This window comes from Zophobas morio, unplaced genomic scaffold (assembly GCF_036711695.1).
Source record: "Zophobas morio isolate AGI-343-1 ecotype UQ-CSIRO unplaced genomic scaffold, CSIRO_AGI_Zmor_V1 ptg000029l, whole genome shotgun sequence".
Taxonomy (NCBI): domain Eukaryota; kingdom Metazoa; phylum Arthropoda; class Insecta; order Coleoptera; family Tenebrionidae; genus Zophobas; species Zophobas morio.
In genome coordinates, this window is record NW_026972134.1 from 5234128 (window position 1) to 5260836 (window position 26709).

Consider the following 26709-nt stretch of genomic DNA (forward strand, 5'->3'; position numbering starts at 1 on the left):
TAAGCTGCTTTACAGACAGCTCAGTTATTTGCCACACCGATGCTCATTTTTAGATTAAATGCTCACAAAACGCGTAAATGTTCAATTTGTGTCCGGGGAGATACAATGTTTCCAAGTGGGTACTCAGTAGATAGAGTAGATGCGCAGGTATATAGGAGTAATAATGAAGTAGGTCCTTCGTACTTCGAATATGAGTATCTACTCAGTTTTATTCATACCATCCAATGTCTCGTTTCGATGTTTGACTATTATGTTGATTATGAGCACAACGCTGATCAACTTCCATATCCGAATTACTCATGAAATAAATCATTGCGGTTTGCACCTGAGGTAGTTCGTCGCACATTTGATTGACTTCGTGGACCTATGTGAGCTTGTCGCTTTCTCGGCATTTTAATGAACTTCATAAAACGACACAGAATTATTTTCACAGTCAATCAAATCTGTAAATTTTGTCTTGAGAATTTTAAAATATTGAAAACTTCAAATTAAATCCTCAAATAACGGTAAAGTTTGAGGTTTTGTCGAAACCAACAAAGTGAATATGGGTATAAAGAATGGCATATCAAAATGAATAAGAAACTTTCGCAATGTGTAATTAAATTCACTTTAACCAAGACTTTTCTTAAAATAAACGACGTTTTTTTTTACGAAAAACAAAGATTTTTACAATCGCACGGAAGAATTAGTTTTTTATGACACGTCAGTTAGACGACAGGTCCGTCAGAAACGCCAACTATTGAAATTAATTCGAAGTGGCGATTCCCATACAAAATTTTTAATTTTTTTTTTATTTTTTAACTGTTCTTTTAAGTTATCCTTATTTTTTTTATTTATAAACCATCTCCGTAATATAAAAAAAATTTCAAATCGGTCAAGCCGTTTTTGAGTCTTAGCGAGACTAACAGGAACAGCAATTGATTTTTATTAGAAAATAAAACACATTTTGGGGGTTGGTGGTAGAAAGGTGAAAATTTAGGGTTATGTGTATTTTTTATGCCAAATCTTAAAAAAAATAAAAATAAAAAATTTTGTCCAAAAAATAGACAAACATTTTTTAGGGTGGGCCACCCTTATCACTTAGGGGTTTAAAAAATAGTTTACAACTTATTATCAGACCTACCGAATATGCATAAAAAATTTCATACAAATCGGTTAACCCATTTCGGAGAAATTCGGTTACAAATACTGTGACGCGAGAATTTTATACATAATGCATTATTATTTTAGAACAAATTTCATTACCATAAAAAAGGTTATACTGACTCGACCTTAAAAGATAGACATATGCTGTCGCGGACTTTTCTTTAGATCTTTTAGAGGGGAACAATTTCGTCATACATGATTTTCACGTAACTTTAACTGTTTAAGCAGCGTAAGCAACGGAAGCTGTCAAAGGAGGAATAATTTTCCCGTTTTTCCGAATTTTTCATTGCTACTTCGCTCCTAATTATCGTAGCGTGATGTTATATAGCCTATATGTAGATATGATACATGGACTATCCAATACAAAAAGATTTTTTGAATTTGAACCAGTAGTTTCTGAGATATGCGTGTTCAAATAAACAAAAGCTTCAGCTTTATTATATAAGTATAGAGTATAGATTAAATGAAGAAAATTACGTTTTTTTAATTTTTCTCGTTAATAATTTGTTGTGGGTTGGTGCCATTCTGCAAAAAACCGTCCAATTGTATGTTTTTTTGATGAAATCTTAAGTAATGAGTTTTCGTCTTGTTTAAGTATAAGCCATTATGGAAATGAACAAGAAACAACATAATAAAGTCTTAAAAAAAGTATTACTCGATTTCTTTGCTGAAAATCGAACTGTCCACATTCGTTGTCACTGATGTTCCAAGTTTAAATCCTGATGCTGAAGGATTCAATAAGGTATTTGCAGTATATTTGGTAGTGCCCTATGAAGATTCAGTTTCTATTATTAGGGAAACCTGTTGAACAATAAAATAAAAAATATTATTATCATTATTAATTGACTCATCAATGTATCTTTCCGCCACACTGGTGATTTTCCACCCTCCGTGGGGTTTTAGCACGCTGATATCAGCAGCTGCATGAGCCAACAGCATTGCTAATGAACGTCGAAACGAAAGGCTAGTGTATAAAGACGGTTCAAGTAAATTTAAAAATGTGGCTACTTTCTTCCCCATGTCTCCAAATGTATTTATACCCATCCTTTGTACTGGGCATTGACCTTTTCGACAGGTTATAAAGAAATATTTATGGTTAATGCAATGAGGCCTCATATTTTTATACTTACTTTCTTATTATATCTAAACAGTACACTTCTTTTAGATCAACTACAGTGAATACTCGTCTGGTCCCTGGTTTTGTTTTTGAAATAGCGCCTGTTATAAATGATCCTCTGTCAACAGTAGAATCAACTGTCAAAGAATGCAATTATTCATTCGCATCTGCAGCCCCCAACAATTCCAAAAATTGTTGTTACTTGTAAAATTGATAAATGAAAACGTGCATAACGATATTTCGCAGTGTCTGTCACTTACTTTTGTTGGGAAGTAATCATCATCAGCATTTTGCAAGAATGTCTGTATTTCTTCTGTTTTAAAGGTCGATTTATAAACTTGCCGCTGACATTTCTGTTCGCCGTTGACGTTGGCGTTGCAAGATAAAGTAGGATTATAAACTTATTATTAACGTTGAAGTTTCCGTTGCAGTTGCTGTTCCCGCTGACGTTGCTTTTAGAGCTGAAATTTGGCATTTATAAATTCCGTTGCCGACTTTGCCGTTCCCGCTGTGAAATCCAATTGTGAGGTTATTATTACGTTGAGTTTTAAAATCGGCGTAGGTAAAAGTTAACAACTTATTTCTTTATTAATCAAATTTACATGACTGATTACACCGATTATGTACAAAATAATTCCGGCGCAACTTGACTGGTCTGTTTTCGCGCAGATCCATTCGTTAGCTCAATAATAATCGTTCCGTTTTGAACTCAGTTCATAACACGAGACCCGCATTTCAGTTCCCCGTGTACCTAATTCTTATGGGTGAAATCGAGTCGTCACTTAAATTCTACCATTAAAGTGATTTGCTTATATATCCCACTACTTTCAGCATTAAGACTGTGGTGTTTTTACTGTTGATCTGGATACCAATTATGAACTTTTGCCACTGTATTTTCCCCAAACGTATGTCGTAGTGGTTCATGCTGCCACTGACTTCCCCACCACTTAAATCGCTTTGATTTTCGGTACAGAGCCGGCTGTAAATTTAGAATGTTACATAAAGATCTCATATTTGTAAATGTTCCAATCAATTGCCAAATTTTGATTTAAGAATCATCATCAATCCCAAACTTTTCTTTTCACCCTTTTTTGTTAGAAAAGGAAAAATTTCTTTCACATTCCTGATTAAACTTTCTGTGTATAAGTAAAAATCACTTCTATTTTTGAAAAAAAAATCATAATTTAAAAAATATAATTTATTTCGAAAAAAAATATATACCGCAATTATATCATAAGTGGTTCAAATTTTCTCGGATAAATTTCATTTTGTTGCTTAAGGAGATTTTTTCGAGATCACTTGACATGAATAAATCACGAGACGTAGTCGAGTGATTTGTTCTAATGGCAATTGGTCAAGAAAAAATCTCCTTGCAACAACATCGAGTGATTAAAAGAAATTTTTCTAGAGTAAATTTGGATCACGAATGGTATATGTTGCGATTATGCAATGATTAGAGCACACAACAGGTCACAGAAAACCAAATTTATTTCAATCAAATTAACGTTTACCTAATAATATTACAATTAAACGTGCAATTATTATAACGGGTGAATCAGGGTTTTGATCCTCTATTAACAATATTTGCATGGTTCTCTTCATCCAATTTCAAATACGGTTTCAACGAATTAGTACTTGAGTGATCCGTCATTTTAATAACTTCCTGTTCACAAACTCCTTTTTTTTGTTAAATTTGAAACCGTTGATGACCGATTTGAATGATTAGAAATTTTCACCAACGTCGACTCCCACTTTAGCGGCTGCTTATTTGTCGATTTTGATATCCCATTTATATCGAGGAATGGGGATGTTGAGCTTTCCATTTAGGATTTGGGCAGACGAATAATCGATCGGTTTTGAATTTTGGCCCACGTTTTGAAATTAGTGCTTTATATAAACGAACTGGCCAAATATCTATCTACATATATTTTGTTCATTATTAGCCATTTACTGTCAGCAAATTTTTGATTTCTACCCAGTGCCGTTTTAGTAAAAACAGGATTGTAGTCCAATCTTCCCGTAAAATTTCCTTATCGGTCTCTCCTTTAAAATAACTAATGACTAAATCAACAAAGTTTTGGTTAATAATTTTAATCACTCTTATGTTGTTTTGAAACACATACCTGATACATAACATAAAATGAATTATCAAATTTTAAAGTAACTAAACCGATGAGAAAGTATAAGAGTGCCCAAGAATGTTGGCAATTGCACTATCCTTGAGGAGTTTTATTTAGAAAACGTTACTTTGAGCTCTTCGCCTTATTTCATCTTTTTGTTTGAGTTGTCATACTAATTACAGTGGTTTTGAAGAATGTTGGAGTGCATCAGTCTAATTCAAAAATGCATTTCCCAAAAAACGTGTTAATTTTCTGATTAATAGAATTTATCTATTTGGCGATAATAAACAAAAATTAAATGTTTGCAAGTTTATTTTTTATTTATTATACTGATATCAGTACTATTCCAATGCTTACATTTATTGTGATTATCACGTATTTTGAGACAACAAAATACTTCTAGATTTTTTTTATAATGTCTATAGATAGCATCGCACTACAACAATGGGAAAACTATTGTATATTGTTATTAATAATAATTACAAAAATCACGAAAGCCTTGAAAACATGACATTTTTGCAGCAAATTAATGGACACATCTTCTAGCAAATCCATTTGCTTTTTCAACCACTTTAGCAGCGCAAGCTTTAATAAGTTCAATTTGTTCGTCAACGGCTTGACGGTCGACTTCGATCTCATCATTAATTATATCTGGAACTGCCGCCGTTTTCTCATTGATATCTGCAGTCACCCCGGTCAAGCACTCTTCATTAGACCGACCACAGAAAATGATCTCCTTCTCTTCATCATAAATAGTTTTCAGTGTTTGGACAGTCACTGCAGAACCCTTGTCGGAAATAAGAGTAACAGCTTCATCAGCTTGATCGTTGACACAAGTTTCTAGATCATCAGCAGCTTCTTGCTGCAGACGAGTAAGAGTTCCGTAACAGCTAGCCATTTTAGCCGGCGTTGAATTTCTGACTTTCTTCAGTTGTAGAATAAGTTCCGCGGTTTTGGCTTCCAGAGCTTTTAGACCGCTTTCTTTGGTGTCAAGGGCTACAGTGTCAACTTCTGTACACCATTTGATTTGTTCCAAGGTGCCTCTATTGAGGTTGTCGATCGTTGTTTGACGGAGAACGTTGAGGGCTGCCTCTGCATCGTCCACTGCATCAGCATGACAAAGCTAGAAAAGTAAACGGTTAATCAGTGAAAAGATAAAAAAATTGCAATTGTTAATATTCATACCTGAGCAGTGACTAAGGCACCAAAGATGAACAACAAGATATTTCTGAACATCGTGGTCTGATAGCAAGTTTGAATCTGATACAGTGTCGAGAGAGCAGGTTCTTTATATCTATTGAGTATGTTTTTCCCAAATTTTACTGATCAGATTTTATAAAGTGATTTTAATAGATAGTTTTGAAATATACTTGACATGAAGTGTATTGGCTAATTAATTACAAATAACGTACATTCTATTAATAGGTTTATTTTTTAAATGAGAACCGATTGTTCGAGAATTTTTTGATACTGCAGAGGTCACGCTATGTTTGTAGTTTTTTTGTTACCATTGGTTAATATATTTTTCTACATTTTGTCTCTACGTATTTTGTTTTACTCATCTTACCTTATTTGATATTGTCGTTTCTCGGACAGATTTATTCAAAACATTCGTTTGAAGAGATTTAAAGAGGTAAGAGTGAGTTAGGGCTGGTGTATGAAGGCCTGGTCAAAGTGAGAATAAAACGACCCGACAGATGCTGCCCCCTATTAGTGAGTTGCTAAAATATAAATAAATGCAGCACCGATCCGTGTGATTCTACTTTTTACTGTACGGAAATAAGTTTTTTAGACGACTTGTCTTGAAAGTGACACATATCAATATTGTAGCCTACTTTAGAAAGTTGAAAATTGCAGAGACCGATGCGGATATGAAATTTATCATGCACGGTGCATGATATGAGTTAGTAGGGTTATGTTTCCAAAGTGATTTTGTTGGGAGCAACAGCAAAGTATTTTCACTGGCCGCTTCAACTACTGATGGAGGTGTGAGTTGTAAAACATCGTCTTCGTTATCGCTATCCATCTGCATCTGCATTAATTCTTCTAAGAAATTCACTTAAAATTCATTTGTGCAATACTAGTTGGACAAAATGACAAAACTGGCGAAACAATTAAATTTTCAAAACAGTAAAGAATCCATAGCAACGTGCTCGTGGCCAACACGAATTAAATTAAAAAATGGTGTCGCTTGTTTTTAAACATTTTATGGATACAAAAATAATGCTTATTTTCTAGTTCAAGTCGTCTAAAAAATAGTGTTCACAACTCGTATTGAAAGTGACTATCATGCTCGTGCTTCTTTATCCGAACTCGGCTTCGCCCCGTTCGTCTAACTGCACTCGCATGATATCTTTCACTTTCGACACTCGTTATGAAATATACTATTGCTACACAAGCCTTCAGTGCCTATCTAGACAGAACTGCAAACAAGCCGGCTATCTGAATTTACCCTTGACCGTTCAAAACCGGAAATATGTGAAACTCACTGAGAGATTAATAATATAATCTACTATTGTTCACTACATATTTGTGAAACTGTTTCGGGAATATTTATTTGTAAATTTTACGTTTGAAGAACATCTTGAATGTAATTTTATATTCCGAAAAAAAATGTTAATCAAATGGAGTCCAAAGAAGGGGTAATTTCAGTACGCAGTTCCAGTCCCAGATCCGTTGAGAAACAAAAGTTAATGAATCAGACAATTTAAGTATTTAAGTTTCCTCCTCTTTTGTCACATTCTACACGACTCCGTAAACTAAACGTTATGGGTGTAAAACTTGACTTCCCGGTGGAACACGCGATTACGAATCCTACATTGTTGCAATTTTTTTTCCCCCATCAAAACAAAAAAGGCACCCGATTTTTTCCACAATGTGCTTTACAACAATTCATAGTTTTCTATTGTTATTAGCATGATACATCAATATCTGTAATGTATGTCATAGTTCATAGACAAAACTAAAGTACTCGTAGGAAACATCAATGAATGCAGAAAAAAATTGCCAGAAGAATCTTCAAAATAAATTCAAATCCAGTCATTTGTTTATTCGTGACTTCGTACATCGCGGTGAAATAGTATATATAAATAAACTCATAGACAAAACAATCGTGTCGAAGTACATGTGAAGGGCAGCTACAGGGAATCACTGGACCAGATGGAGAGAAGATAGCGATAATTGTGAAACCAATACAAAAAAAATTGCTTTCTGAGGTTGTGCTTTTTTATGTTTATCACCTGTGTCATTATCATTTCCGATGAAGGATATTACACACATACTTATGAATGACTTCCTGAGCCTAAGCTAAGGAAGTATAGTAATCGGGTCCATCGAGCGATTTGCCACTTTCATGTTTTCTCGACGTTTGAAGACCCCAAGGATACGAAAAAAGTGCTCTCACTTGTCCCTCTGTGTGTCCCCTGTGTCAGTTTTTATTAGACAGAATGACCGTCACACTTGTTATCAACTTGCAGTGTATTAGGAATAGCGTGTAGATGGTAAAATGTTAACCACATGTTGGCTGATCATCCCCACTACCATCATTCTAAAATTTGCAATTCATAAAATACGATACTGCTGCACTGGTGGTCTATTAATCCATGCTGCGTTTTCACCTTAGACCTCCAGATTTTTGGCAAACAAAGAATTAACATTGTTTAACATTTTTCAATTTAACTTTGAAATTGCAAAACCGAATGCTCTGAAATCTTGTAACCGTTTTAAGGTTATCGTAGTCGTGATAAATCGTTAATCAAAATTTGTTCGTTTATCCCCTCCCAAAAAAAATCATGACTCATCCCAAATTTTTCTATTTCAAATTGACATATATTTATGACTATACTTGTGCTTTACCAATGGATGCATAGTTTTTAAAATTACCTCTACAGGAGCACTCAAAATAATGAATGAGTGAGGCAATTTATTGTATTGATTAAGTTAAGAACCACTCACTCCTTTTTCCCGAAAATTTGGCAACACAGTACTGCTGTTATTATTGCACTGCATCTGTGTAAACTGATATACAGTTCTTGCAAAAATGTTGATGACGTTATCACAAAATTTTGTATTGGAAAAACTCATTTGAAACAAACGTGTAACACGTTTCTTTATGTTTACTTTAATATTACGTACATACCTTTCTTTTAACTTCTAAGGGTTATCATAAAAAACCATAAATTCCCAAACTCAAATAATTTTCGACAAAGTGGACTTGTGTTCAAGGGCGAGGAAATTTCTGCCGAAATAACTTTCCACCATTTTTTGTTTAATCATTGTATTACAGTTTTATTACCTTTATTCACTTATCATTTATTAATGAATATTTTCATAAAAGTCCCAAAAGTCTCAAACGTTCATAAAAGTCCCAAAAAGTCAAAACAGTCCAAAAAATACGTGTATCACGTATGGTGAACGGTGTAGCGTGCGCTTGTGCTTAGGTGGTGAATTGGGTGGTTAATTTGCACAGGGTTGCAAATTTTTACTAGTTTTCCTCCTTTGGATACTTTCTATTCAACTGATAAGATTATTTTGATCGACGGGTAGATGAGTGTCTTTTTTGCTCTCTATTCTAACAACTGGAGTGTGTAAGGTTAATTTATTTTAAGTTTTTCTTATTCAAGTTCTTATTAGTGTCATCCGATATCGTTTACTGATTTCCCCCGCCAGGGGGATTTCTTTTGCTCTTAAATATGGCAATTAAATGCAGAAAATGCAATAAGACTATAGGCAGGGCAGATGACTACATTAATTGTCGCAAAGAATGTGGGGCAAATTATCACCTAGCTTGCGTTAACTTAAATAAATTAGCGGTAGCATCTTTGAAAGAAACAGGCTTGTTACAAACATGGGGTTGTGGTTTCTGTAGCCCCTTTTCTCTTAAAAATCCGGGTGATGTTTCATGCCCATCATTGATTGATAGTGAGGCATTACAAAAACTTCCAGACTTTTTAAAAGAAGTATTTACAGAATTTTCCCGCGTAGTTTCCGAAAGTTTTAATAAACTTAACCAGCAAGTTGCTGATTTAAAGCACGAAAATTTCTTATTACGTGAAGAAATTAGGACAGTAATCCAACAATATCCCAATCGTGATGCTCAAATTCCTAAAGAACCTGCGGTATCATATGCTGCTACACTTAAAAGTACTTCTGCTCTGGTAGTGAAACCAAAAAATGCTGCTCAAACAACCACACAAACGAAATCCGACCTTATTACAACTTTTAATCCGGAAAACACTGATGAACTTGGGATTGCAAGAGTGAAGTCTATTAGAAACGGTAGAGTGCTCTTAAATTGTCGAAATCCTGATGAACTAAAAAAGCTTGTACAAAATAAAAAACTTGATGAAAAATATGACATTCATGATGTTAAGACGCCTTTACCTCGTATTCGTATTTCGGGCATCTCTGATGATATAGCTGAAGAGATGATTGTTCCTTTTTTGTTAAAACAGAATAAACATATCTTTTCTGAAACTACTCAGTGCACTCTTCTGAAATATGCACCGATAAAAAATCGCCAGAAAACCTTTCAGGTAATTTTGCAAGTTGACATTTCATCCTACAAAAATGCGTTAAATTTTGGTCATTGTTTAATTGGTTTGGATAGCTGTAACATTTATGACGCTGTGGATGTCATCCGGTGCTATAGGTGTAACGGCTTCAATCATTCTGTTAGGAACTGCAAGAAAAATGTCTCCTGTCCGAGATGCTCTGCTGTGCATGAATTAAAAGATTGCAAAGCTACAGATGAACAACTACAATGCATTAACTGCTCTACCATTCAAGCAAGAGATAATCTGGGTATTGCAGAAATTTCCCATGCCTGCTGGGACTATGAGCATTGTATATTCTACAAAAACTTAATTAAAAAACTAAAAACTGATGTTTTCGGTTTATCAGAGTCGTAGCAACTAACTTTTACCACTGTCTCTAAGTCTGCTTCTAGTGAGACCTTAAACTCATCAATTAGTCAATCTCATAAAAATAATTCTGATCTCAATTTAATTTGTTATTATCAAAATGTGAGAGGCCTAAATACTAAGTTGAGCAATATCTTATTATACTCTCATACATTTTGTTATGATATCATTGCATTTACGGAGACATGGCTAAATGAGAGCGTGGCGGATGGAGAAATATTTAATGGCGATAGCTATAATGTTTTCAGATCCGACCGTAACCATTCTTCCCGTTTAACTTAGAGAGGCGGAGGGGTATTACTTGCAATTAGAAAAAATTTTGATGCTGTTAAGTTAAACATTTGTGATATGTACCATAGGGATGAAAACATTACACATATTGATATACTGTTAGTAAAAATTTCTGTTCGATATAGGCATTTTATTATCTGTTTAGTGTATATTCCACCATCTACTAATACCGGTGATTACGATGCGTTTTTTGACTTTTTAATGTCTGTTCAAGAACTATATGGCTCATCGATAATGATACTGGGAGACTTTAATATTCCAGAATATGTGAATTGGTCTCAACAAAACTTACAACAGTTTGTTAATTCTTCAATGTATAGTAGTTACATTTCTTTATCAAACTTCTTTAATCTTACACAATATAATACAGTATTGAATGTGAATGATTGACCTACTGCTCAGCAATGTAAAATGTCAAGTAATAAAAGCATCTGAAGTAATATTGCATGAAGACACTCACCATCCGGCACTGGAAATATCAACAGTACTTGATAAGGTGTCGAACAATAATAACTTTTCTATATCCCGTCTTCGGGAGTACAACTTTAAAAAAGCGAATTATATGGCTCTATATACCGAACTGTATTCTGTAGAATGGTCGTTTCTCAGTACCAACTCCGATGTAAATGGGGCTGTTGACTCTTTTTATAGCAAGCTCTATAGCATTCTTGATAGGCATGTTCCACTGAAATCTCGTTCTAAAGGAAACAATCCTGTTTGGTATACATCACGAATTATACATCTTATTAAATGCAAGCATAAAATATGGATAAGATCGAAAAAATACGGTCGGGTTGAAGATTATGAGCAACTTAAGGCTCTTAGAACTCAGGTTAAGCATGAAATTAAAGTAGCTTATGATAATTATATCATTAAAATCAGCAGCGACATCAAGTCTAACCCCAAAAGTTTTTGGTCGTATGTGCGCAACTTAAAAAATACTGCATCCATCCCAAATGTCATGAACTATAATGAAAACATCATTTCAAAACCTCAAGAAGTAGTAAATGCATTTGCTCAGTATTTCAGTAGTTCATTTGCAGTGTCATCCACGTCTTCACCTCCAAGTAATGTACAGATCAATACCAATTCTCTTTTTGCAAATTATATGGTGACAGATGCTGAAATCTGCAAAGCCTTAAGTAAACTGAAGCCTAAACAAACTACGGGTCCTGATTTAATTCCAGCCTTCTTAATTCATGACTGCAAAGCCTCGTTTGTAACTGCGCTTAAAATAATTTTTAATCTTATACTAAAAACATGTGTTTTTCCTATGCAGTGGAGAGTTACGAAAATAAGTCCCATATTCAAAAATGGCGATCAGTCTGAAATCAAAAATTACCGGCCGATCTCTATCATTAATAACTTTAGCAAAGTGTTTGAATTCATCCTGTATGACAGAACTTATAAACATGTCATGAACCAGATATCTCCGTATCAGCACGGTTTTACTGAAAAACGGTCGACTGTTACAAACCTTGCTTCTGTTACTCAATTTTTGTGTGAAAATATTGACCGTCAAATTCAGGTAGATGTTGTTTATATGGATATGTCAAAGGCTTTTGATCGGGTGAATCATCAGATTTTGATTTACAAAATGGAGTCTTTTGGATTCTCATTAGATCTTCTAACTTTAGTTACGTCCTACCTGTGGGATAGATATCAGTTTGTGCAATATCGGGGTTATAAGTCGTCTTTATTTAAACAGACATCAGGAGTCCCACAAGGCTCGGTGTTGGGTCCACTTTTCTTTGCAATATATATAGATGACTTGACAAAGAAATTGAATGTCCGGTATCTGTTATATGCTGATGATTTGAAAATATATCGGTATGTGCTCACATTAGAAGATTGCAACAATCTACAACGTAATATTCAAATGATTGAAACGGGTTTATGGGACTGTAATATGCAGTTAAATTCTGACAAATGCAGAATTGTCAGTTATACACGAAAAACTGAATATCTTAAATTTAATTACGTGATTGGTGGAACCATAGTTAAAAGGTCTGAAACTGTAAAAGATATGGGTATTATTTTCGATAACAAGCTTACGTTCCGTAACCATGTCGAAGCGATTGTTTCATCAGCCTATAAGAGCCTAGGATTTATTATTCGTAGTACTACTCAATTTAAAGATCAACAAGCGCTGTTAATTTTGTATAAAAGCTTTGTAAGATCGAAACTTGAATATGCATGCTTGGTGTGGTCGCCAATTTATTATACACATGCATGGTCACTTGAAAAAGTTCAACGTCGTTTGTGTAGAACCTTTATTTTTAGGTGCACCGGTGAATATCCTATTAGAGGTTCTCCACATGAGAATTTATTGCAATATGTACAACTGCCATCATTAGCTAAGAGAAGGAAATATTTTTCTATTAAATTTTGGTCACAAATTCTGAATTATGAAGTCGACTGTCCATATTTGCTACCTAAGATATCCCTACGGATTCCATCTTTCAATTATCGGTCATATAACTTATTCCATCTAGAGACAGCTAGAACAAATGCGTTAGCAATGCCACCAGTACATCAAATAGTTAGTGCCTACTTAACACAGAAATTAGATGCAGACATTTTTGCGTTAACAAGAGCAGTCTTCGAAGTTTGGCAGCACCAGGAATTTAATCTTAATTAATATGTATAAATATAACCTAAGTGGGACAGTGGTGATGGACAGCCGCTGATATATGTATATATTATATTAAGATCACGTGCATTATGTTGGTCAGTAATTGGGCAAAAGCCTGTTGGCCAACTTAGGTACCAATAATAATAATAATAATAATAAAAAATCAAAACAACCGAAGAAATCCAAAAACCCCAAGAAACTCAAATCCAATAATTCCAAAAATTCAAAAAAATCCAAAAACTCCATTTAATACACATATTTATAATTAAATGTTGATTTCTATAACTTTTTTTTAATTATTATTACAATTTCATTACTAGAGAGCGGATTTTATGAAATTTGCATATTCGTTATTTTTTGCATATAAGTCTTGATATTTAATATGTGAACGAATCATGCTAATTAAAAATGAATACAGCTATAAAAAAATTGCATATTTGCATATATTTGCCTTCTGCTGCATATTTCACGGAACGAGTGCATATTTTGCATTTTTATCAATTTTTGTGCTAATTTGAAAAAAAAACTTATTGTCATTCTATCGGAATTTATCTAGAAAAACGAAATTTTATTAATCATATTGCAAATATTGTACTGAGCTTCAAATAACTAGAAAAGGTTTGGCTTTTATGGTAGTTTGGAGACACCACTGGGTGTTAGCCATCCTTCCAGGTAAATTCGCGCCCTAATTACTTTTGGAAATACCGTTCATTCCCAATATTTTGTTCGTTAGTTAAGTGTAGTAATGGTACGTTTAGTGGTGGTCGAAGGGACGTTATACTATTATTTTTCATCGTGAGTTTGTACTGAAAGCATTTAAAGGGATACAGGTGTATCAATATGTCGAAGATAACTCAAATTAATTTATGGATTAAATCTTTTCCTGAACTTCTTCAAGAACGAACTGTGTTTTGTCGCGCCTGCTCTAAACCGGTAAGTATTTTTACATCTGTGGACGTAGTTTTTCTATTCACAAATACATTTACTTTAGAATCACCGGAAAAACTTTTTGTTAGAATATTTCGAAAAATATCTAAAAATAAATTGTTACCAAAATAGTAATTAAATAGTGGATTACTACTATTTTTTAATTTGATCTGTTTATATTATTTTTTAGTATAAGAATATTATCTTTAAAAACGTGATTTATGTGTTAGTGTAATTAGTAGTAATTAAACACTTTGCAATGCGATTTATGTATTTTTTGTAATAAAACGTAAGCTCGGGAAACCTGTTTTTGAATTTTATAAATAAATTTAGTTCGCTTGTTAAGCTTTTTTTTAATTTTTGGAGCATATGCAACTGCATATCTGTGCATATTTTAAGAAAGTTACTGCATATTTGCATAAATTTGGTGCATATCATATGATCATATTTCTCAAAATTTTGCTGCATATTTTCCGCTCTCTATTCATTACCATTCGTTCATTAATTGCACTGAGTGATATGCATAAAAATTAGTATATTATACTAGTGTTTATAATCACAAAAATTAATTTAAACTACACAGTATATACTACATGCTACGTAGGTTAAAATTTTTCCACCGTTTACTAAATTTTCCGCTAAATGCTCAGATCAATACCTATGCGTAATAAATAGTATCTACTTGATTTCACAAGTTAAAACTTATTTTTTTTAAGCTGCTGCGCGAGATGCTTGGAATTTTGTTTTATTTGTTCTAAGAGGAATTAAACCAAACTATCAGAGTCCTGAATTGATTGACGTTCAAAATGGCTCAATTCATACTGCCCATTCGCCGACCAAAATTTTATAAGGCAAGCTGGTGCTTTTACTTATAAAGGTAAGTACCGATTTGAAGAAGATAACGTAGAGTACCTAGCCGATGTGTTTTGGGGCGAAAACAATGAACGAAGGGGAGGTACTTTGACACCAAAACAAGAAATAGAAATATTTTTGAGGTATGTCGGTGACCCTGCTTTTCAATTTGGGGTTGATAGGAACAGTGGTGCCCATCAAAGTTTGTAAAGTAAAATTTGTTAGTGAAAAAATCTACGAAAAGGTAAATCAGTGGATTCAATTTTCAGCGCAACAGGCCGAAATCGACGCATCTAGACACCAATGGCAAAGCATTTTATTTTCCTTTTGTTATTGGCGCTCTAGAATTCACTCAGATTAAAATTAAAAACCTTTAGAACATGGAGATGAATACATATGCAGGAAGCAGTTTGCTTCAATAAACGTACAAGCTACATGTAATAGTAGAGAATGGTTTACAAGTGTTGATGCCAGGTGGCCAGGTTCTGTGTACGATAGTAGAATTTGGATAAATTCTTCAGTATTAGCCATTATTTCGGGATACCAAGGACAAGCCATCCTCTTAGGTGACTCGGGTTATGCTGTTGCTCCTTGGTTGATAACTCCCTACAGAAACCCAAGAAACCAGGTTGAAATACACTTTAATAACATGCACAAAAGAAATAGAGTGATTATTATCGAAAGATGCTTTATTTGGTCAAGTAAAAAAAATATTTCCAATTTTGATGAATGATATTACGGTTAGTTTGTCTAGAATACCAAAATTAATAGTTTCTTGTTTTGTTCTGCATAATGTTTGTAAATTTCTAGATGATGTAAGCGACATTCCTGATATTCTTCTTGAATATGATGAAATAGTAGAACACCAAAACCACAATTCAATTAAAGGAATTCAATGCAGAAATGAACTGGCTCAAATTTTGTATGCCCAAAAGATAAAAGACATTTTTTTTATTTTAATAAAACAGAAAATCACAGGAAACACTCTTCCAGCTACGTACAAAATTATTCCTTTACTCTTTTAATTTTTTTTGCTGTATTTTTATTAATTTTAACTGTTACAATAAAACTAGCCTTTGTAACTCGGTAAGCAATAAACCTCAAGTTTCATTCGTTTCTGCTGCTAGTTCTGTTGATGAATGCTTTCTTTTTGGTGGCAGTGGCAAAGTAGTTCTGTGGGCGGAATTTAGTTTTAATACCTCCAATTCTTTCGAAGTTCCGGCAGCTGCATCACCTGATAAGGGCATTGTTATAAATTCTTGCATACATCACCTAAGTAATAACGTCAAAAACGTTAACATACGTGGAATTCGATAAACCGTGCGATTACTTTTTATTATTTATTAATTTTAATAAGGTGTCCTCCCAGGAAACTCTATTTGGCGATAAATAAACAAAAATTAAATGTTTGCAAGTCTATTTTTTATTTGTCATAGTGATATCAATACTGTTTTCATGCTTACATTTATCGTGATTATCACTTATTTTGAGATAATAAAATACTTCTAGAAGTTTTATAATGTCTATAGATTTAATAGCATCGGACTACAACATTGGAAAAACTACTGTACATTTTTATTAACGACGTTACAAATATAACTGAAGTCTTGAAAACAGGACATTTTTTTCGGCAAATTACTAGACACATCTTTTAGAAAATTCATTTGCTTTTTCAACAACCTTAGCAGCGCAAGCTTTAATGAGTTCAATTTGTTCCTCAACGGCTTGACGATCGAGTTCAATCTCATCGTTAATTACATCTGGAACTGCCGCCGTTTTCTCATTGATGTCTGCAGTCACCCCAGCCAGGCACTCTTCATTAGACCGACCACAGAAAATGATTTCCTTCTCTTCATCATAAATAGTTTTCAGTGTTTGGACAGTCAATCCAGAACTCTTGTCGAAAATAAGAGTGACAGCTTCATCAGCTTGATCGTTGACACAAGTTTCTAGATCATCAGCAGCTTCTTGCAGCAGGCGAGTAAGAGTTCCGAAACAGCTAGCCACTTTAGACGGAGTTGAATTTCTGACTTTCTTCAGTTGTAGAATAAGTTCCGCGGTTTTGGCTTCCAGGTCTTTTAGACCGGTTTCTTTGGTGTCAAGGGCCACAGTGTCAACTTCTGTAGACAATTTGATATGTTCCAAGAAGCCTCCATTGAGGTTGTCGCTCGTTGTTTGACGGAGAACGTTGAGAGCTGCCTCTGCATCGTCTACTGCATCAGCATGACAAAGCTAGTAAAGTAAACGGTTAGACAGTGAAAAAAGAAAAAAATTGCAATTGTTAATGTTCATACCTGAGCAGTGACTAAAGCACCAAGGATGAACAACAAGATATTTCTGAACATCGTGTTCTGATAGCAAGTTAGAATCTGATACAGTGTCTAGAGAGCAGGTTCTTTATATCTGTTGAGTATGTTTTTCCCAAATTGCACTTATCAGATTTTATGAAGTGATATTAATAGATAGTTTTGAAATATACTTGACATGAAGTGTATCGGCTAATTTGTTAATTAGAATTACACATAAAGTACATATTATATTCTATTAATAGGTTTGTTTTAAATGATAACCGATTGTTCAAGAATTTTTTAATACAGCGGAGGTCATGTTATGTTTGTGTTTTTTTTTTGTTTTACTATGTACTCAATAGAAAAGTACGTCGTTGTTTTATACAAAATAATAAACAAAAGCGTCACTTTTCTCTGTCTCCTTCACTTCATTTGAATTTTTTGTCCTTCTCCATTCATTAAAATACTTGTAACATTTTTCATATTTGTGTTTCGATTTCTCAGATACTAGTTTCTGCAGCGTAGTCAAAATGCCAAGATCTTTAGAATTACCCATTTTTTGCATTTTTACTTCTTGAGCGTAAGCTAAGTATAGAAAGAACACTACAGCAGTAGCTAGTAAAATTTTTTTGATATTTTAAAATTAACCATGAAGGTTGGACTCACAAAACCATAAATCACAAATTCAATGCAACCCTGGATGTTTGTAGCCCACTATACACTGGCAATAGGCTCCTTTTATTGGCGACATTATCGCTCTGCATTGTCCGACAATCCCTCAAAATAGCAGTTGTAAAATTTTACTAGGTACAGATGTGACCATTAATAATGACCGACCCCCGGTCCTAGGAATGGACTGCCGAAAGTACTCGAACGGTTCGAGAAAGGCAAGGTTGGTTTACAACTGCAAACATAGACCTGCATTTATCAAAATTCAGCTTTCTTTAAGGGCTCGGGTAATTTCGGCAGTCCATATCTAGGACCATGGCCACGGGAGGCGGTCATTATTAATGGCCTCTACTGTACTGTTGTAGCGTTCTTTCTATAAGTATTGTAATCGAGCCCATCGGCTGACTCCCTACTTTTATGTTTTTTCGACCTTTCATGACCTCTAGAGTACGATAAAGGAGCTCTCCTGTTTCTGTTTGTCTGTCGTCTGTCTGGAGTTTTATTAGACAGATACGAAACTACTGGACCGATTGTTGTCAAAGTTTGTATGTTTATTAGGAATATCATGCAGATGGTAAAACGCTCACCAAAATTTTGCTAATCATCCTCACCACCAATGGGATGACGTTAACTCCAAAATTTGCAATAATATTTTTTTTTTTTGTTTTATAAAATACGATACTCTTGTACTTGTGATGTATCAATTCGTGTTGAGTTTTCACCTTAGACATCCAGATTTTTTGAAAAACTTAAAATTGTAAAGCAACATTTTAAGATTATCGTAATGATGGTAAATCGTTAATTAAAATTGATTCGTTTATCCCCTCCCAAAATTTTTTTTTTGCAATCTTCACACTCGTTGTTCAATTGAGACTTATTAATAATTTTAGTCAGCTGTTTTGAGGCGATAAACTCATTCGAATAAAACAAATATACGTGATTCTTTCGATGTATAAACATAAACAATTGAAACAAACACTACACATATTTCTCAATACCACTATTCCCGTTGGTAATGTACTGTAATTATATTTTACAATGTCCGTACTTGTGTAGAGACGGTTTATGCGGATATGTTTGGGATGCTCGACCATCAGGCTCCCGAAGTTAAGGGACCCCTTCAGTCCTACATTTAGCGGAAAACTAAATTTATTTGTTTTTAACTTGGTTATTAGAAAGGATTTCGTCATCGACTGACCGTTTGTCAACAAATACGATCTCGATATTGTGCAAAATGCAAAATTGTCCTCTTCCGGGCGTTCCAGTAAATTACGACTTGCATCCAGGCAACCACCTGCACAAAGAGCTGCCGCCTGATTTTGGTTTACAATATTGTTTTTCATTCTTATTTTGCTTTTTTTAATCGTTCAATAAAGTATACCGTACATTTTTGAAATTACTGCACTTGCGTTCACATTTTTTCGAATTGCTTATACAGGCTGATGCAAAAAAAAATAATGACTCAACTTATTTTTCCCATTTTTTTTTGAGGGGGGGGGATATAATACGTTATTGTTAATATTACTGCACCAACCTAAGTTGAAATACATGTTGTTGAAAAAATGACGATGACGTCATCACAATTTTGTAAAGTAAGAACTTATTTGAAACAAACGCGTAGCATACTTTATTACATTTACTTTAGCATTACATATTTAAATATATTTATTTCAACTTATAGGGGTTTTTTTTGGAAAATGCTTGATATGTACTTGTACTTCAGGAGCGAGGAAAGTTCTGTCGAATCAACTTTCCACTAATTTTTTATAGGGGACGACTCCATTAAAAGTTACGAATAGCGATAATTATCAAGCACTCTTTTGTATATTTTAAAATGTTTGGCACTTTAGAATAAATTTTAAGAGGCGTGATTGCACGTCGAGATAATTATTTTGAAAACAAAGATTAAATTAATCATTATTATTAATTTTAAAATTCACATAGAAATAAAGGTATGACCTTGATTCGTATCATTTTTCCATGAAGATAATCTACGCAACTAAAATCAATAAAATTTCCACAGACAAACAATGATGTATATAAATATTTTTTTGCTATAACCGTCTTAAACGTATGACATTTTTTGACTGTTAGGAGTCATTGACACTTTTCTTACTAACACAAAAACAATAATATCCTAGCAACAAAAGTATTTACTTCTAATCCTAGGAGCTAAAGTTGTCACTTTTAATCCTAGGATTAGAAGTGTTAATCTAAATTTAAACTTAATTAAATTAAATACACAGTTTGAACAAGTTTTAAAATGAAACAAGCCACTGGAACTGCCAGTACCCTCATTTTTGGATCAAATCGCAGAGCGGGCCAACATATGGTTATTTTAGATATATCATAAGAAATAAGGTTTTCTAAGGTCATGTTACTTTCAGAATCAATTGTAAAGTTCTTGCGTGAAATGGACGTGAAATCAGAAGCAGCAACTGTGCTTGGTTTATGATTACCACTATCAAGTTGTAGTATTCTTTTCGCAATATTTTCTTTATTCGAAAGTCTTCAATGTAGCTTTCCACCAAAGTGAGGTAACGTCGTTCGTCGTAATTCGTGTCCTGTATACTCTTTCCAGTTATACAACTTCAAAGATTTTGCTGCTTCTTACCAGAAGGGACTGATTTTACGAATACCAGCCAATCCAGCCATTATTCGATGACACTTTAACGTGTAAAGCGTGTAGTATTCAAAAACGTCCAATTAGGTACATAATATTTGACAACTACTGACAAATTGCTATAGACTGTTAAAGAGAGGGTTGCCTCTTTATAATCGTAGAAAAAAATAGTGTACAAAACTGGGTGTAAAGTGTCTCTCGTTTGCTCGTGAGATTTCCGCACTTGGCTGGCCTCATGCGTCAAAAATTCTCATTTGCACACGATATCATTCACTTTCCATGCTCATTGTGTTGTATACTATTTTAAATAAAGCAACGTGTTTGCATTGTAAAAAAATATTAGGTACGTGAATCCTTTACAATTCTTGAAAATATTACTTTAAAAATAATTAATGTAAGGTATGTGATGAATAAGACGAATTGGGGAATAGAAATATATAAAAAAACATTCAGTCTTCCATTTTTTCTTTACTTGTATGAAAACAGAGAACGTCATCCACCACACAAATGAACCCCATTTTACAACTGTATTCCCTATATACATATTTTTAATCAAAAATATATTGTTTAAATATCCAAAGCCGACAACAGTTTGTACGTACTTAAAAACAAGTGTTGCAAATTTATAAACACTTTTTAGATATGATAACATAATCGACAAAGGGAATCAATTTCTGTGCACATATCTATAAAAAAACCCGGCTGAATTTTTCATTAAGTCTTCAGGAGATCCAAATTCAGCAACACGTCCATTTTCTATCACCAGGATCTTATCAGAATCCCTCACGGTATTCAGACGATGGGCAATCGTTAACACTGTACAGTTCTGAAACCGCCTTCTAATAATATTCTGTATTATTTCGTCAGTATTGACATCAACGCTAGCGGTAGCCTCATCCAAAACAATTATTTTAGCATCTCGCAAAAGTGTTCTTGCTAAGCATAACAGTTGTTTTTGACCAACGCTAAAATTTAAACCACCTTCTGACACTTTACTGTCCAAACCTAAAGGCTTCGAAGTTACGAATTCTTTCAACTGAACCTCCTCTAACGCTTGCCATAACTGTAAGTCCGTGAACTGGTCGAACGGATCTAAATTTTTGCGTAATCTACCCAAAAATAGAACCGGTTCTTGAGGAATAATCGCCAGTTTAGAGCGAAGAGTAGTCAGAGCTATTGATTTGGTGTCCACATTATCTATTAAGATCGATCCATCGAAATCAAATAAACGGAAGAGGGCGGATGTTAGTGAAGTTTTTCCTGCACCTGTTCTACCAAGTATTCCGATTTTTTCGCCGTGTTGAATTTCAAAAGATATATTTTTAAGAATAAGAGGATTGTTGGGAGAATAACGCATAGACACGTCGCAGAACGATATGTGTCCTCTTTCTGGCCATGTTGTTGGAGGAACGAAGAAATGATTGGATGGTTCTTGTGGGAGATTTGTATATTCGACAATTCGTTCTACTGAGGAAATGTAAGAATCGAGTTCGCCCCAACTTTTCATTCCTAGTTGGATCATTCCTCCCAGGATAGTGGAAAGTGTCACTGCTAATCCAACATCTCCGACGTTGGTTTCTAAAAAATCGGTATTTCAGAAAGTATGCATCAAATGATTGTGGCTTACCTGTAATGAAAAAGAAACTGAAAGTCACAGCTCCCGTATAGAACAGAAGCAAAACGTCAGTCCAAAATCCGAGACTGAAAAATAAACTTCTAAACAAGTAATAGGATGAAGTGTGGTAATCTTGTCGTTTGTTGAATTCTTTCTGAAGTACTTTTGGAGCACCGAGAGCTTTAATGATCGTAAGACCTTGTATTGTGGAAGTTAAGTGACTGAAGATTGGATTTCTGGCTAAAATATTAGAATCAAGGCAGAAGTTTTCTAATAAGAACTTACCATTTGCTTCGATTCTTCGTATGGAAATGTTACTAGGTTGGAAAATTATAGCACAGTAGTAAAATACAATGTACAAGATGATGGATGGTATGATCAATCTATGGTTGAGCACACAAATGACTGTAGTTAAACCTAATACCATAAGAATTTGGGTAATCACTTCATGGAGGCTACCAGGGATATATTCATCAACGTGTCCTATATCTTTAGAAAACCGATGCATAATACCACCGGCAGAGTTGTGTTGAAAAAACCGGATAGGTGACCAAAGAACTTTAAAAAACATGCGTTCGTGAAAATTTTCGGATATATTTCTACAAAATTTAACAAAAAACCAAGCCCCTGTGTGAGTAGCTATAGTCAGAAACAATATGAGAAAAACATAGATGTACAACGACTGCTTCGTCATAAAAAATCTCTTCTGTGTATTGTCTAGTTTTTGCGAATTATTCACCCAAAATGTGATAAAATAGTCTATCCCATATCCTAAGCTTTGATTGTAAATTAGCAAGAGCAGAAGAGTAATTATTAAAATCCAGCTTCCTCCAGCTAACAAATAGTTGGCATAATCACTAGTACTTGCTCTTTTCTCCACGATTTCTTCATCTGTTGATCTTAATGACTGCTTTGGTGCTATCTCCGTTCGTTGGTTATTTTCAAAAGGATAAGATTGTATGGTCGTCATTTCTTGAGGTCTCATCACCTTGGTCACTTTTCCTGAGTCTAATAAATAGACTTTATCCACACTATGCAACAGTTTTACTTGATGAGTCACCAGAACCACACATTTATTTTTTAAGTATTTGTGGATACACTCATTAAAAATTTGCCTGCCAACGTGTACGTCAACAGCTGATAATGGATCATCTAGCAGATAAACGTCTGCCTCTCCGTATACAGCTCTAGCTAAATTAATTCTAGCTTTTTGCCCTCCACTCAACATCACTCCTCTTTCACCTACCAACGAGTTATCACCATAGGGAAGTTGTAGTAAGTCATGATCTAAAGCAGTCATTTTTATCACCTGAGCATATTTTTCTTGTTCCATTTCTAAACCGAAAAGTATATTTTCTCGAATCGTTCCCGAGAAAAGCCACGGTTCTTGAGAATAATAAGAAACTCGTCCTCCAACCTCTACAGTTCCTTCTGTTAGGGGTAGCTCGTTTAAGACAACTTGCAGCAAAGTAGATTTGCCACTTCCGGGGGATCCGATTACACATACTAATTCTCCAGGTTCTGCACAGAACGTAACATTGGTCAAAGTATTGGAAGATGAACTCTGGTCCCACTTAACACTAACATTTTGCAAGAAAACACCAGACATATTTACCGTCGACTTAAAAATATTTTTATCAACGTCGCAATGCTCCGAAAGCAAAAAGTCTTGGATTCTCTGGATCGAGATTTTGGCTTCTGAGTACCGGAAAAACGCTACTGGCATGCGTACTATCGCTGTGAACTTCAAATTTTCGTATAGGTTAGTCAAAGAAAAAACATATTGGGAAGTTATTGATAATCTTCTGAAATAAGCTCCAAGGATGCAGAGCAGAACAGAAATTTTTGGAACATAGATTTTGATAATGCTACTACAAATGCGGAAATGGTTGGCTAGAGTGATTTGTTCTAATTCCACACTAAAAACGTATATTTAATCTTATAGTTGTTAAACCTTAGAACTTACTTTCTAGCAGTTTGGACTAGTTTTGAAAATGGTATTTCCCAGGTGTACATTTTAATTAGTTGAATTCCATTTATTATGTCTGCCATTAAACGAATTCTGTGGTCTGTTCTTAATGCTACATTTCTGCGAACACTAGCTGCCTTTCTTGAAATATAAACTTGAAGAAAGTTTGCTTAGGACCTTGAATAAGTCAGTGCTACTCACCTTGAAACAATAAAGCAACTATTATTGCACTGATTCCATGTGTAGATGTATAACCAAAAGTCATATATAAGTAGTAGGTCGATGCCAAAAGTTTAACAGGACTGATCCACATGTAGTGGAAATGAGAAAAAATTAAATCAAACCGATATACATCATTTGAGAGTAAATTTATAATTCTTCCAACGGTAATTTCTTGTAGTGTATGTTTCCTCAGCGACAGACATTTTTTGAAAATTAACGAACTGCAAGCTATTCTTACTTTCATTCCTAAGTTGTACAATTCCAAAATAACTGTATGGAATATTAAAATATAAATGAACGAAAGCATGACGATGGATGATGCATACAGATAGGCTTGCGTTTTAGTCACTTCAGTTTGGTTCGGCGTGTGATAATCCAGAAATTTTGCCAACAAAAATGGTTGTAATAAACTAAAATAGGCCTATTTAGCAATTTACATATTTTCGATTGGAAGCAACAAACGCCAGAATAAGATCGATTGGAAATAATATGATGCCATATAACCAACATTCAAACTGACATGTACTCATTATAGCTTTTAGTAAAGAAGATCTTGTACCATTTTCTGATTCCTTGGACCATACTTCTTCTAGTTTGTCACCAAGACGTTGGCACTGATAATCTGTGTAAACTGAAAAAAGATCTCGTTCCGTAAGCCCTTCTTTCCAACCTTTAATCAATATAGGCAATTCCCACCTAAAAAAAGAGTTATTTAAGGCCTATTCAAACCGAGTTGTTTACCAAAAAAATATTCGTGAGACCCAATTTGGTTTTTTGTTAGACATTTTTTGCCGCAGAACAAAACAACACCTGTAATGTTGAACTAAACAGTGATAAAACGCAAATTATGTTTAAACGTCATGAAGTTAACTGTCTGCTATAACAGGGTATTTAAAATAGCTGATACGGCACTAGTAAAGGACTGGTTGAAGCATAAATTGCTTTGTTTTGTTCATAGAACGATTATATTTATCAAATGATGAGTTAAGTTTGTGTCCGACTTAAAGAATACAAACTTTAGTCGTTTTGATAATATGGTTCAAATTTAGTTTTTTGCCACCGCATTAGAGATCGTCCGGCCAAAGAATGACATGTTGAGTCATCACAAGCTAAGCACAAGAGCAGGTGGGGAAAGCCGTCAGTGGCGTAGTCATATTTTGTTGTCTAAAGATCTTGGTGTACGCGTCGAAGGAAAATGTTATTATAAAGCTCTGAAAAGTACTGATTTATAAAACTTGTAAAACAAATAGTGAAACAAAAAAACTCACATAGCGCTAGTGAAACATAGGTGAAACAGGTGAAATACAAAACGAAATGCAGCAGACGCCACTGAGGGACTGCCTCTCCTCCTTTTTGAAAATAGACTCGTCTTGTCTCAGTTTCGTTCTTTGCGCACTTTATTGGTGTGCTATAATTACAGCAGCTAGACTTTAATTCTACGCTGACCCAATCAGTGACTATAGCAATTACCAACAACTCACCAATATAATTTAAATATTAAATTTGATTTGCTATTAACTGAGCGGCGACAGATATACAATCTCCCAGTTAAATGCGTCGCAATGTCGATCAGAAATGTAGCGGTCGACCAGAAATGAGCTATTGCGGTGGCGTCTCGTTATGCATTTAACGATGATCAAGCATATTACTCATAATTGTGCAGTATTTTTATCCTATTCATTACAATATTTTGATGGTGTGTTGAAAGATTATGTTTTTCCAAATGTATATGTATTTCCTGTATTTGATAGTGTTATATTGAGTGTGCATTAACCAGACTATCACGGATTCTCCTCTGGATCGTATACTAGTACGATTTCTTTGATTGATAATTAGGGAGACTAATTAACTCAACATATGTGCGAGTGCGAGGTCAGTCCTACCAACTCGCTGTAAGTTATCAGGTTATCACTTTCTTATCATACATACGTAGCGATACATTTATACCTGACACGAAATACTATGTACTAGATATACCATTTTTCTGTGTTTACCTCGGCTACTTCCGTGGTCTTTCTGTTTGTGTTTTAGTTAGCCACCTTGAGAGACCCCTTGGTGCAGAAGATCTGTATCCCCTGTTGACTTCCTACCATTTGCTATAATGAATTGCGGCACTGATACTAAGTCATCGAATTTCACATCCATACCATGTGATGTTTGTCATGGACTGTTACATCTTAATTGTAATTGTTACATCTTAATTGTAATCTTAAAGTGGTTTCCAACGCGTGCAATAATAATATGACGCAGTTTAAGGATGTAAAGACTTTAATCTCTGCTCTTCAGGCTGAATTCACGACCTCTATCAACAGTT

General features: G+C 34.4%; 3 protein-coding genes across 3 annotated transcripts; all 3 read right to left on the bottom strand.

Annotated features, from left to right (window-relative positions):
* Positions 1–4826: 4826 nt before the first annotated feature.
* LOC135137410 (uncharacterized) lies at positions 4827–5678 on the bottom strand. The gene is made up of 2 exons (XM_064067044.1): positions 5569–5678; positions 4827–5506 (listed from the first exon to the last, which is right to left on the bottom strand). Exons 1-2 carry the CDS (start codon positions 5617–5619, stop codon positions 4910–4912), a joined length of 648 nt encoding a protein of 215 aa, XP_063923114.1. The 5' UTR covers positions 5620–5678; the 3' UTR covers positions 4827–4909.
* A 10834-nt stretch (positions 5679–16512) lies between these two features.
* LOC135137419 (uncharacterized) lies at positions 16513–17414 on the bottom strand. Its single transcript, XM_064067052.1, has 2 exons — positions 17304–17414; positions 16513–17241 (listed from the first exon to the last, which is right to left on the bottom strand). Exons 1-2 carry the CDS (start codon positions 17352–17354, stop codon positions 16648–16650), a joined length of 645 nt encoding a protein of 214 aa, XP_063923122.1. The 5' UTR covers positions 17355–17414; the 3' UTR covers positions 16513–16647.
* Positions 17415–21113: 3699 nt separating this feature from the next.
* LOC135137619 (probable multidrug resistance-associated protein lethal(2)03659) lies at positions 21114–25212 on the bottom strand. Its single transcript, XM_064067316.1, has 7 exons — positions 25137–25212; positions 24858–25091; positions 24375–24805; positions 24171–24327; positions 22490–24123; positions 22217–22444; positions 21114–22167 (listed from the first exon to the last, which is right to left on the bottom strand). Exons 1-7 carry the CDS (start codon positions 25178–25180, stop codon positions 21257–21259), a joined length of 3639 nt encoding a protein of 1212 aa, XP_063923386.1. The 5' UTR covers positions 25181–25212; the 3' UTR covers positions 21114–21256.
* Between the last annotated feature and the right edge of the window lie 1497 nt (positions 25213–26709).